Raw genomic sequence first — 14,394 nt, 5'->3', positions numbered from 1 at the left:
TATCCCCAGGGCTCCAATTCTAAGCAAACTATAGTTTTAGCAACTGCTTTCCCTCTTCCCCGCCAGCAGTTTCCGTCTCACTAGTCAATGGGCTTGCATTTGCGCCCACAAAGAAACTGCTTACGTTTTGGAAAAGAAAAAAGGGAGTACCTCCCGGGAAAAGTGCCCAAGCTGACCGTGCGGATTCAGATTTATCGTCCAATTATTCCTCTGGGCGGAACAACTGGGCGTTTTAACCTTATCGAGGGCGCAATGCTGGAATCCTATGCGAACTTACCTGTCAACCGGATTGAGTAGCAAAGTGGGACTTACCTCTGAGTAAAGAGCCAGGAGAGCAGGCTGCTTTCTTTCTAACATGCTTTACTTGGAAGCTTAAGTTTTATGTATTTAAGCTTCTTCGGATGCATTTGGTACAAGGATTATTATTATTGTTGTTGTATATTTATTTATATCCCACTCTTCTCAGGGCAGCTTACAACATTAAAAAATACCATACAGTTAAAAACATACCAAGTTAGTATATTTAAATAGGCTCAAGTCTACGAAAGCTCCTGCAACCAACTTCAACCTTTCCATCAGTCTCAAAGGTGCTGCAAGATCCCTTTGTAGACTAACATGGCTAGGTCTTTGAATTGAATGCTTACGGGGCAGTACCTTTCCCTTGTGCCTGCTTTCTCACAGGCTTAAAAGAATGAAATGGAAAGGGGGAGAGGATACGCACATTGCCTTAAGCTCTATGGAGGAAAGCTGGAATATGAAAGTAATAAATACAGTGGGACCTTGGTATCCGCTGGGGTTTGGTTCCCGGATCCCCAATCCATGGATGCTCAAGTCCCATTAAATTTAATGGCAGAGGAAAATGGTATCCCTTATATAAAATGGAAAATCAAGGTTTGTTATTTATACTTTTTTTGAAATATTTTCAAGCTTGGATGCTTGAATCTGTAGATTAAAAAAAAATCCATGGCTGACTGTATGCCAGGCAAAAGAGAGGTGCGATATTATTATTATTATTAACCTTTATTTATAAAGCGCTGTAAATTTACACAGCGCTGTATGTGGAAGACTTCCAGATGGAGAGAAAGGACAACGGAGCAGGGAAAGGAAGGCTCTTTTCAAGAACCAATGTCGCATTTGGAACAGGAGCAGCCCAGGTTCAAATTCAATGCACTGAAATTCAGGGTACTGAAGTGAGGAATCAATGGGACAGAATCGTAGAGTTTTTAAGGGGCCACAAGGATCATCTATTGCAGTGTTTCCCAAAGTTTGGTCTTCCAGGTGTTTTGGACTTCAACTCCCAGAAGCCCTAGCTAGTTTGTCCAACGGTCAGGAATTCTGGGAGCTGAAGTTCAAAACATCCGAAGAACCAGCGTTTGGGAAACACCCATCTATTGCAACCCCCTGACATGCCCATCCATCTTGTATTTAAAGGCTTCCAGAGTTGGAGAATCCACCATCTTCCAAGGCAGTCCAAACAATTCTTAAAGATGCTCTTGCTAACATTTAGGTGCTGTGTTCAGAGTCTGCCTTACTCACAGGGTTGTAATGAGGGTAATAAAATAAACTTTTGTACTCCAAGGTTACCTGTGCAACACTCAAAGGTAAACTCAGGGCTGCCTTTGGTCCAGCTTCCAAAGCACATTTTAGTTTTGTGTTCAAGTTGTGCAAGCTGTTTAACAGCGGAAGACGCTGCGTCGGAGGGTGGAGGAGTCTCCTTTGGAGTTTTTTAAACAGAGGCTGGATGGCCATCTGTCAGAGATGCTTTGATTGAGAGTTCCTGCATGGCAGAATGGGGTTGGACTGGATGGCCCTTTGGGTTAGGGTTAGACGTCTCTTCCAAGTCTAGGAGTCTATGGCCTGTTACAGACTGCCAAAATAAAGCTGCTTTGGGTCTCTTTGGAGGTATGCTATTTAAATGATGCATGCATCCTAAGAATCCAGAAGCTGCATCAAAGCTGCACTCCAGTGCTTAGGAATGGAGTGTGGCTTTGGCGCGACTTCCGGACTCTTAGGACCCATGCATCATTTAAATAGCATACCTCCAAAGAGAACCCAAGCAGCTTTATTTTGGCAGTCTGTAACAGGCCCAAGATTCTGGAGACACACTTTGTTGCTTAAGTACACATATCCTACCAAGTGCCTCAGAGGAATTCTGGTCCAGCCCATACATATCTCCCTCTCTGGAAATGTTTTGAAATAGCATCTATTAAAAATCATTGAAATTTTGGGCCCATACAGACAGGCCAAAATAAAGCTGCTTCGAATCACTTTGAAGGTATGCTGTTTAAATGATGCATGCGTCCTAAGAGTCCGGAAGCCGTGCCAAAGCCATACTCCAGTCCTAAGTCCTGGAGCTTGGCTTTGGCGCTGCTTCCAAACTCTTAGGATACATGCATCACTTAAACACCATAAACTCCAAAGTGACCTGAAGCAGCTTTATTTTGGCTTGTCTGTATAGGGCCAAAGTTGCACTCCCAAACACCCACCACTAAGACCCCCTGAAAGCAATGCAATTTACTTTTGAGTAGACAAGTACAGAATCTGTAAAAATTGAATACTTTCAGTCGATGACATGAAGAAGAAAAACCCAGATCCGGCAGCAGCAACGTAACAAAATATGTGATCTAGCAGCTTTCCCAAAGTGCCAAAAGATCCTGTTTTAATACACACGTCCTTAACATGGCAAAAACGGTACCTTGAAAGAAACTCAAATCTAACTGTAGTTTTGGTTCATAGGCACCTTGAGAGCTTCTCAGCCTGTTGCACCTTTGAGATGGCAAAGCTGTATTTGTATGAGTGTTGCTTTAGTCTCAGTCTGTTTGTAGCTTGGTTGTCCAGAGTTACAAGAGGCTCCCAGCAACAAGCCTTTAGCTAAGTCTGTGGAGCAAATGAGCCTCTCTCCACCTCTCTTTCAATCCAAAATCTAAGATGAGATGCAAAATCTAAGTTTCAGGAGGGACCCATGAGAGACACTAGAAGGAAGTAAAACATTGCTTATGACTGCTCCCACAACTGCCCCAAAACATTACATTTACACCTCTGTAAACATGTGTTTCCTGAGTAGCCACTCCAAGTTTATAACCACCGAGCTTTGCAGGGTCATACACATTGAGAATGTCATACAATGAGATAGGCTAAAGGCAGATCACAGCAGTTTCAGTAGTTCCTAATAAGCTGGAACTAATAAGGGCTTCAGTGAGATTAACCACAAATGTAATAATACATTTTATTACACATTGCTTTTTGAGGCTGTCGCAGTCAGGACAGCAACTAATAAATAAATAATAACATAATTAAAACAACATTTACAATGATGTAATACATTTCTCTTTATTCTTTCCAATCATGTCTATCTATATATACATATAAGTTAAGGAAAAAGTCTGAACTTAGCTGTTGTGTCAAAATGCACAGGTATGGCTTTGACTATATTACAAGAAGCACCTCCACATTAGGCTAAAGACAACATTAAGGAGAAAGGGGGTTGTACACTGGACCATGCGAAGCTTCCTTTAGAGTTGGGCAGGAAAGTTAAATTAGCACAAAGTAAGGCCTGATACTGTTTTGGAGGCCAGTAGTCTTTCCAGAACACTACAGTCATGCCTCAAAATGTTGTATCCCCAAAGTAGGTTAGGCTTATGCATATAGACCATTAACTAGCCCTGTAAAAGATGGAGACAACAGCCACAAAATGGTGTCCAGTGCTCTGTGATTAACCCCCTCGAAGAGGTCAAGTTCACATTTCAAGAAGGAAACAGGGCTCCTGGTTTTATATACATTTCTTCCTAATTTAAAAAGACGGAGAACGTGTATTTTGGGGTGAAAAAACTCCCTCCATAGAGTTGACAATATCAGAACGAAAAGTAAAAATACTGTCACAAGTTATCCCTCGGCGCATTGATGCTTGCAACCAGTTACACAATTTAATCTCTCTGTTTTATCACAGTACTTTTAAAAAAACATTTTTAGGATCCTTTCTTATTTTACAGTGGGTTTCAATCAATGACGTGTAAGCAATAAAAGGTTTTAAGTATATACATACGTGTTCTTGTCTTGGTAGAAGCATTAACACTGCGTATCTGGTTGGAAGCATCTTTAACAAGTCTCAAGACACTCGTAATAATGAACACTGGCACATTATGATAGCCAGCATCATCAACACATTACTCATTTGAAAACATTTTGGGACCTATGTACAAAAACATAAAAACAGTAATCAACAGTTTCTTTAAAAAATTTGAACATTTAGACACTTAAAGTTATGGCCTGGTTTTTCAACTTCGACTGGCATCAGTGGATTTCATGTTCTTTTGGGCGATTCTGTGAAGACAAATGTAACATGAGCTTTAAGAAACTGTTTAAAATGCATATTCTCTCTCTCTCTCTCTCTCTCTCAAAAAAGAAAAATGTTGTTTTGAAAAAACAGTTCTATATTTCAGACGTCAGGAATTTCAAGTATTTTCCACCACGTTCCTCCCAATACCTTTTGAGTAACAGATGAATATGAAGAGCCCTATTAAATCACTCAGTATGGTGCTTTTCAGATGTGCTTATTGCAACTGCAGAATCTGGGTTGTGCCAGCCTGAAGAAAGATGAACGAGGCCAATCTCCACAATGACCAATGAAATGCCCCAGAAAGCCCACTTATAGGGCACTGAAAGAAGAACCCTCGCCCACTATATGTTCACCAGGAACTATGATTAATCCGACTATCAAGAGGATCTCATGTTGTTGCTATGACTCATAGAACATAGGTAACTCGGTCTCCTTCAAAAAATTCATTTGGTTTGCTTTCAAAGACCATCCTTAAAAATTAAACAAATAGGTGCAAAAATATTTTTAAATATGCCATACAGATATATATATATATATATATATATATATATATATATATATATATATATGAGAGAGAGAGAGAGAGAGTTTACTGGCCTGTCTTCCCAAATTGACAGTCAACCAGTGCTCCATTCTGAGCCGCTTCAGAGCAAAGGCGCAGAAAAACAAGTTCCTCTGGATCAGAATTACCTGTTTTGCTGGCACTTCAGTAACTTCGGGAGTCTGGAGCATTAAGTGTTGCATTGCAAGCTGTTCTTCTTCGGAAAGAGGCGAGATCTGGGCAAGAAAAATAAAAGGAGACGCTATTTTTCTTCTCACCATCCCATGTCTTCCAGAACCTCACGCAAAATCTACATCAGGTTGGGAATCCCGCTGTTTATGAAAGATGAGCATTTTGTCCCTCCCCTTTTATTTCCCTTTTCTATTTATCGACCTTTCCACTTATCTACCTTCCTATTTATCTACGTTTTCTATTTTTCAATGACTCGCTTTCTGATGACAAACCAGATCAATGTTCCTAAAGAGAGTCTTCTCAGAGCAACTACCCATAGGTACCCCTCTCGCCTCTCCTTCCACCAGCAGAAATAAGACCTTCTTATTCAGTCTTATGGAAGGCATATATATGTTCACCAGTACTTTACATGAGCAAGTCAACTCAGTGTATTACTTACCTCCATACCAGTGTGATGCTGTATTTCCTGAACCAGCTTCACCGTTTTAGCAAGCGTGGCGCGGATGGAGCGCATGGACTCTCGCCTCTCGATGGAAATTTTTTCCAGCTGCTCACACAGCGCTTTGTAGTGAGACTTCACTAACGTAAGCTGCTGCACAAGAACCAAAGGGTTTTCCTGCAACGAGATCAAGAAAAATGCTTATGGAAGAGGCCGAGAAGGAAGAAACGAGGTCTTCTGGGTCAAGCACTTCCAACAGAAATGGACAGATTCAAAGGCCTTATACAGACAGGCCAAAATAAAGCTGCTTCAGGTCACTTTGGAAGTATGGTGTTTCAATGATGCATGCGTCCTAAGAGTCTGGAAGATGCACCAAAGCTGCATTCCAGCCCTTAGGACTGAAGCGTGACTTGGTGCAGCTTCTGGACTCTTAGGACGCATGTATCATTTAAACAGCATACATCCAAAGTGACCTGAAGCAGCTTTATTTTGGCCTGTCTGTATCATAAAAAGCCTGAGTAGCATTGGCCATAGCTGGTCTCATCTGCAATTTATGGGTAGAAAGGTACAGATCACATTGCTGGCCCTATCCTTAGATAGAATGAGGCAGCCTCCTCAGGTAACAGATTTTGGGAGTCACAGAAGAGTGACAAACTGTTACTTGGTTTGTATTGCCAGGGACAGGGTGCTTATGGGATTTTCTGGCTCCCGGAGATGAAGACGTATCTGCTAGTTCAGACAGCACATCTTGGTAGGAGTTATTGTCCAAACCACTTGAATCAATGGGGATCAATATCAGTCCTGGCACACAGTGGATGAGGAGGATTATCAAATCAGATACCTTGAAAAGCACTGGTTTAGGATACATAATAGTAATGCAATGCTTTTAGTAACACAAGAACAAATGTTTCCCATTACAGGCTTAAGTCTGAAAACAGTACCTCTTGAGATAATCCATCTGGGAGTCCTTTCATCATTTCGAACTCCAACATGGCCTGAATGTAATCCAGATCAGACTCGGCCTTCTGGAACTGAAACACCCAAAACGATCAATCACGGTTCACATCATCCACAGTATGAACCAACCAACACGACGGAATAAAAAGTCTAGATATAGAGCTACTACAGGTGGTGGTTGCTGTGAAAATCAAAGCAGTGATCCTCCAGATTGCAAATATAATACATGGCTCCTTTCTTCTGCTTGGCCAAGCCAGGAATTCTTGGAACTGAAGTCCAAAATATCTATAGGACCAACCTTTTGGAACTGCTGAGGTGAACTATAAACTCCTCAAAGGTAGACAAGGAGACAGCCTTTGAAACCAGTGACCTCTGACCATTTTACTGTTATACCTCTTAAACCACATTCACAATCTCTTAATAGCATGGGCTCCAAGCACATAAGGGAGAGTATTTATGGCCTTCCAGATTCTGGTTGTACAGACTCTCCTGCACTTAATTATGCTTCAAAACTCAGCCTCAGGAGAGCAATGCTTGCCAAATATTTGATCAACCGAGTCAATAACAGGAGGAAAGGAGTGAGATAACACTTCACTGAATGTAAGTCATTCCTTAAAAGCACCCATTAAGGCAATAGCCATTCCCAATCCAGCCATTACAGGGTCCAGAGAACACCTTTTGCTCTTGAAAAGCCTGTCTCCAAGACCCTGTGCCCTGGACCCTCTGACATGGGTCATTCTCCCATGTCAATGGCCTTCCCAATCCCAAAGGCCAGCAGCCCACAGACTGACCTTATGGCAATAGCATTTACATTTTAATACTGCTTAATAGTGAATTGAGGACTCTCTTAAGGAGTTTACAAGCTGCGAAGCTTTGTATCTTGGGTTATAAACAGGCTAAAGTGTTAACATGTCAGAGGAAATTTAAAATGATTGTAAATGAGATGGATATTACACCGACATTTCCAAGGACTTGGCACACTGGCGGAAGCACCAGGTATTTGGCAACTGAAAAAGCAAAAGAACTGTCAAAAAATGCCACTTGGCATTAGAAAGAAAGGTGCTTTCTCCCGTTTCTTTTCGCAGTTAACACACCAGAAACAGCATAGCCTTAAAAAGCAGAGCATATACAGCTATGCTTCTAGTTCCCAGCATCACCAGTTAACTGAAGCTCCAGTTTAGGGGTCCTCAAATGGCAGCCATTAGGCCAAACCTGCCAGTGACTTGGCATCTGGACAGAAGTCCATTTTGGAGGCTTTAGGAAGTCAGACCCAGCCTTTTTGCAGAGCTAGCCTTCAGCAAATCCACTTAATGACTGAGGCCTTCGGTTAAAGCATGCCCTGTCATGCCGATACAAACATCTTCAGCACCAATGACCCAATCCATTCACAGAGATTGTCAGAAACCAACAGAAGCCCCCCCATTCAGGCCAGCGCTGTAGGTTCTGCTTGCAAGTGCTTTGACAATACTATTGCACTGCTAGTTGGGAAGTACAGTAGTGCAATGAAGTCAGAGCACTTGTCGGCAGCGAGAGAGAAAAAGCTGGCCTCAGGCCTTTAGTGTGAGGGAAAAGCAAGAAATCATTAATCATTTGAAGTTTTAAAAAACGTCCGTCACAGGTTGACTCCCCTCGGAAAAAGAAAATCACCTCTTCGTACATCTAAACCAGTGGTTCCCAAACTTTGGTCCTAAAGGTGTTTTGGACTTCAGTTCCCAAACACTCCAGCCGAAAGTCAGGAATTATGAGAGCTGAAGTTCAAAATACCTTAAGAACCAAAGTGTGGGGGCCACTGATCTAAACCATGGCTAGGGAAATCCTCCTATCCGAATTACCCCCTTCCATAGATATGCACACTTATTATTACATACACCTTTTTCAAGGCGCCTCGTTTTCAGGCTGAGCCCCAGGTCTAGTCCAATGGGCAACATCAGCTAGAACCAAGCAGCCAGGTGCTGAGTTTGAAAGAAGCCAGTTGCAGGACTTGTAGAGAGTTGTCCAAGTAGTACTAATGCCAACCTATCTCTAAGGGGCACACATGCACAGGATTAAAACATGTGGCAGGCTGGGGAGGCACATTCTTGTGTATCCGACTTGTAAATACATCCATCATCCAGATCAGCTCAGGAATGTTTTGACCGAGAAAGAGATTTGGCTCTTATCTCACCGGCTGATGGGCCTCTGCTAAACTATGCTGGTATGCAAAACCTACTAACATGTGTGGGCTTATTTGCAAGGCAGCTATAATAAAATACTACCATTTCTGCACACGGGGAAGGTCTGCTTTGAGCAATTCTGGACAGAAGAGTTCCTCACCTTTTATGAGAAGCCAGCATAACGGGGAGGGAAAAGAAGAAGAGCTGAAGCAGGAATAGCACACTCCCTTTCCAAGTTGGATTTCAGTCGACTGAGCATTACTGGCCAATGCCCTTTTAACATTGCACTGCTTTCTGCGCATGTTCACTAGTAGTACAACATAAAAAGGGCAGTGGACAGACACCTCGCGGCCATCCGGAAAGCAGCAGCAGGACACTGTCGGGCTCAAATGCGTAGATAAACAAAGGAGAGAAAGGTGCATTATAGATCGCCGTTAACACAAAAGCGTGCAAAACATTTCGCCAATGAGAATGGACCCTATCGCAGAAATGTGAGGAAGGATCTATTTCGGGGCATTCTTTCTGGTGCAGAGAATTTCAGCACTTTGGATTAAAAATACATTTGCATGCTTGCACACAGATTCAGAGAATAACTTTTTCCTGGCAACTCCCACCCACAACATATGTATTAAAAAGAGAACAGGAACCACAACTCCAACAGAGACCTTAAACTAGGCTCATGCGCCTGTAAGGTTGTAATGTCAAAGTTTAGGCGGACAACATACAATTTTCCGGATGCTAAGGGACTGCAACTCTTGTTAGCCCCAGACAGCATGGCCAATGATGAGGGATGACTGGAACTGTAATCCCAAATAATCCAGAGGTCCACATTTGCCCCATTCCTGGGCTGAAAGATCGCCATGCACTTAAAGACCATCAACATCACTGAATGAACTTATTTGCTGGAAAATAAGTAAGTGCCTTACCTAAAAATGGCATTCAGATAGTGTTGAATGGATATCTATGAAGACAGTGGGTTTCTGGCACTCATGAGAGCCCCTATGGAAGATGTTGAACTATAGGCTTTGCCAGATCACATGAGAAGCATCCACACTGCAGAAATAATCCAGTCTGACACCGCTTTAACTGCAATGGCTCAATGCTATGGAAATCTAGGGCCTGTTACAGACTGCCAAAATAAAGCTGCTTGGGGTCTCTTTGGAGGTATGCTATTTAAATGATGCATGGGTCCTAAGAGTCCGGAGGTCATGCCAAAGCCACACTCCATTCCTAAGCACTGAAGTGCAGCTTTGGTGCAGCTTCCGGATTCTTAGGATGCATGCATCATTTAAACAGCATACCTCCAAAGAGACCCAAAGCAGCTTTATTTTGGCAGTCTGTAACAGGCCTAGGAAGCATAGTTTCTTGTGGCACCCAAATGGTGTCAAACCGGATTATTTCTGCAGTGTGGATACAGCCCTGGCATTCCTTGGATAGAGACCCTTCATGACAGAGCATACATTTCATGTACATTCAAATTTCATGAAAGATCATGCGCTTCTATTTATTACTTATTGAATAAATCTTCTTTCTAAAGATCTCCATTTTGAAGTATGCAGAATTTTAAAAAAGAAAAAGGTATTTTATCCGCTTCATTCGGAACTAGATGCTTCGTTTGTGTTTCAGGCCTTCGACAAGCATACTGAAAAGCGCTGTTAACAAGAACAGAGGTAAATATATATATATATAAGAGGATCTTATAGTACAAACAAAAACAGAGCCACAGATGCTGCCTTTAAACTGTTTGAATGAATTTTAGGGGGAAGTGCTTAAGACCGAAGAGAAGAAAGCCAGTTAGGAGTATCGGAGCAGTGGAGAAGTGAATGGCTTTGGTCCCCGCAGACTTTACTTTCCATCCCTTCAGCAAGTATAAGATGGAGCTACCCAGCGGGTATTTAAGAAGCAACATGGGTGTTTAAACAACATGCGGGACGGGGCCCCACAGCCATTCTCCGCCTTTGTTTCTTTCAGCGGCATGAATAAAGCAGACTGCCCTCAAATGGAGGGAATGTGAAACAGCCCCCAAATACTCCACCGCCCTTCATCACCGGAAAGAGACTAACCTGAATGGACTCTCTTGGAATTATCTCAGGCTGCATCCGCACTGGAGAAATAGTTCCAAAACGGCAGAAATAATCCAGTTTGAGACCGCTTTAACTGCCCTGGATCAGTGCTAGGAACTGTAGTTTAATGTTCTCTCTGACAGAGAAGGCTAAATGTCTCACAAAACTAGTTCCAGTATTCCTTAGCATTGAGCCAAGGCAGTTAAAGCGGTCTCAAACTCGATTATTTCTGCAGTGTGTGTTGTCCCATAATCCCATTTGACACCATTTTAACTGCCAGGGCTCATTGCTAAGGGAATTCTGGGGACAAACGACAGTTCCCAGGATGCCCAGGATGCCACAGCACTCAGCCCTGGCAGTTAAAAACTGGTGTCAAACTGGACTATTTCTCTCAAGTGCGGATGCAGCCCCGGAGCGTGTGTTGCGGCGATTAACAAACAGAACTAAAAAAAAAGATAACCTGAGCAAAACGTTTCGGCTTTCCGCCTTCGTCCCTTGCTAAAGGTGAAACCGGGCTGTATCCAAGGTGGGTTTTAGACGGTCTCCAGGGGATGATGGTATCTCTGTAGATTTGGCGGCTGGTGGGAAGCTATAACTGGATATAAAGCCTATATCTCTAGGTGGCATTGAACTAGCCTATAGCTGGATTGTCCAAACCACTGTATTCCCGTTAACATGTAAGGATGTGAGATCTGGGTAATGAAGAAAGCCAATAGAAAGAAAAGCAACTCATCTGAGATGTGGAGAAGAAGGCTAAGGATACTGTGTATTTCCAAAAGGACAAACAACTGGGCCCTAGGACAAACGCTCCCTGGAAGCCAAGACAGCTAAACTGAGGATGTCATATTTTGACCACAGCATGGGAAGGCATTGGAAAAGACAATACACTCATCCCTCCACGTTTGCGGCTTTGATTATTCATGGATTTTATTATTATGCTCTCTCTAGGAATATCTAGGTCCTCCAGTGCAACTCTATGGTCAATGTTAACCAAAAGTCGCACTCAAGGAGCTAGATTCCTAGAGAGGCATCTGTAGCTCTTCCAGTGCAACTGTATGGCCAACTTGAACTAAAAGTTGCACTGAAAGGCATAGAGATTCCTAGAGAGAACACTCCACTAGGCCTTTGTAGCTCCTCCAGTGCAACTCTATGGTCAATGTCTGGCAGATGTTGACCACAGAGTTGGTCTGGGGGACCAAGAGATTCCTAGAGAGGTGTCCTCTCAGGTAAAAACATAGTGTTTTTGCTACTTGTGGTTTTTCCATATTCATTGGTGTCCTGTGCTCCTAAGCCCAGCGAATGTGGAGGGACGAGTGTAATGCAAGGAAAGGTGGAAGGTAATAGGAAGAGAAGAAGACCGCATGCCAGATAGATAGACTCAATGAAAGAAGCCATGGGCCTGATCTTGCAGGACCTGAATAAGGAGGGAGGAAAGTGAATATTGGAAACGTCGCCTCGAGAGCAGCTAACAAAAATAGATTTTAAGGGTATCACACCCTTTTGATTCAAAGTGTTCCATCGCTTATAAACACATTATCAGACTGACACCTTTAGGAGCCCAGAGGCTGTAGAAATAATCCGGTTTGACACCACTTTAGCTGCCCTGGCTCAAGGCTAGGGCATTCTGGGAATGGTAGTTTGTTGTGGAGCCACAATGTAACCTGCATTGTTCTTATAACAATGGTTTAATTGTACTGTTGTTGCTGGCTTTTTTTTTTTTGAATCCCTATATTTGGAGAAAGGCAGGATATAAGTAAAAACAACAACAACAATAATACTAAAATACTGTAATAATAATAATAATAATAATAATAATAATAATAAAACAGATCACTCCTTAAAAGAATAATAATCTATATCTATATAGATTATTTATCTATATCCCACTTTCCCCCAAAAAAACTATTTAAGAGGTCAGTACGATTAAAAACACACAAAAGTGACGCATTAGAACAGATTTATTTATTTATTATTATTTATGGTATTTATACCCGCCCTTCAGCCCTAGAGGCTCTCTGAGAGGCTTGGAATTAGTATTATTATTATATTAATTAGACAGTTAATTATTAATTAAATTATTATAATGTTAAAAAAGATCACTCCTTCTTCTTCTTCTTCTTCTTCTTCTTATTATTATTATTATTATATTTTATATTATATATTTAGGACTCATGAGTGGCTTGCAATTTAAAAGGACAGTACAATTAAAAACATACAAAAGTGATGCATTAAAATAGAATTAAATTATTACAATGTTAGATCAATCTTAAAAGTAATTATTAATATTATTATTATTATTATGTTTTATATTATATATTTTGTAAAATATGTATTAAAACAGAATTAAATTATTACAATGTCAGATTAATCTTTAAAGTAATTATTATTATTATTATTATTATATTTTATATTATATATTTTCTACTCAAGAGTGGTTTACAATTTAAAAGGCCAGTAGGATATATTATAATAATATTATAATATGTATTATCAAATTTAATACATATTTATACATTAAATTATTATAATGTTTGATCACTCTTTAAAGTTATTATTATTATTATTATTATTATTATATATTTTGTACTCAAGAGCGGCTTACAATTTAAAAGGCCAGTAGGATATATTATAATATACATATACATATACATATTATAAGTATGTATTATTAAAATGTATAAAAATATGTATTAAAACAGAATCATATTATTACAATGTTAGATCACTCTTTAAAGTAATTATTATTATTATTATTATGTTTTATATTATATATTTTGTAAAATATGTATTAAAACAGAATTAAATTATTACAATGTTAGATTAATCTTTAAAGTAATAATAATAATAATAATAATAATAAGATTTAATATTATATATTTTGTACTCAAGAGCGGCTTACAATTTAAAAGGCCAGCAGGATATATTATAATATTAAAGTATGTATTATTTAAATGTATATAAAATATGTCTTAAAATATATATAAAATATATATTAAAACAGAATTAAATTATTACAATATTAGATCACTCTTTCAAATTATAATAATATTTTGTAGTATATATATTTTGAACTGAAGAGTTCCTTGCAATTTTAAAGGGCAGTTCAATTAAAAATAATATAATATTATTATTATATAATAATAATAATAATAATCTATTTTATTGATCTCCATAAGAAAAGCTCAGGCCAAGAAGCCACGCCTTCTTACTATTGACCACGCCCCTCGAAAAAACCACGCCCATCAAACGTTAGGCCACGCCCCTCGAGCGAGCAAGAGCGGAGAAAAGAATGGACCAAACCAAGGCACGCCCCCTTTTGTATCCTCGAACCCCCTCCCTCAGGTAGCAATAATGGACTGGTCCATCCGGGTATTTTTCCATTCGCTGCCTTTATTGGCGACAAATGGTCTCATCCAGTGTGGGGGGAGGGGTATATCCCTTCACGTTTTTCTCTCTTTTTAAACGGTTTTCCCCCCCGCTTCGCTTCCTTTTCCCGCCCTCAGCGCTCTCCTCAGCGTCGCCTCCTCCACGGGAGGCCGCTTCACCTTCTCCGTAGGGGCCCTCCAACGGTCCGGAGACTCACCATGGTCTCGAGCGTAGTAACCGCCGCCTCCATGTTGAATAGTTGACATTCCTCAGGCGGTGGCAGTCTCCCCTCCCCGGCCTGGGCCCAGCCCCTTTCGTTCCTCGAAGAAAGGGCGCTCCTTATTGGT

General features: G+C 40.8%; 1 protein-coding gene across 2 annotated transcripts; it reads right to left on the bottom strand.

Moving 5' to 3' along the window:
- Positions 1-3,201: 3,201 nt before the first annotated feature.
- Positions 3,202-14,394, bottom strand: SKA2 (spindle and kinetochore associated complex subunit 2). Of its 2 annotated transcripts, none has more exons than XM_042442477.1 (5): positions 14,265-14,394; positions 6,450-6,539; positions 5,509-5,685; positions 5,027-5,113; positions 3,202-4,320 (listed from the first exon to the last, which is right to left on the bottom strand). In XM_042442477.1, the coding sequence occupies exons 1-5, from the start codon at positions 14,295-14,297 to the stop codon at positions 4,291-4,293; spliced, it is 417 nt and encodes a 138-aa protein (XP_042298411.1). In that variant the 5' UTR covers positions 14,298-14,394; the 3' UTR covers positions 3,202-4,290. The 2 variants fall into 2 exon arrangements, with proteins under 2 accessions (XP_042298411.1, XP_042298412.1); XM_042442478.1 differs by lacking the exon at positions 14,265-14,394 and adding an exon at positions 8,779-8,933.

Source organism: Sceloporus undulatus, chromosome 11 (assembly GCF_019175285.1).
Source record: "Sceloporus undulatus isolate JIND9_A2432 ecotype Alabama chromosome 11, SceUnd_v1.1, whole genome shotgun sequence".
NCBI classification, from domain to species: Eukaryota; Metazoa; Chordata; class Lepidosauria; order Squamata; family Phrynosomatidae; genus Sceloporus; species Sceloporus undulatus.
The sequence above is the reverse complement of the archived record's forward strand: the minus strand, read 5'-3'. Positions and strand labels throughout refer to the sequence as shown.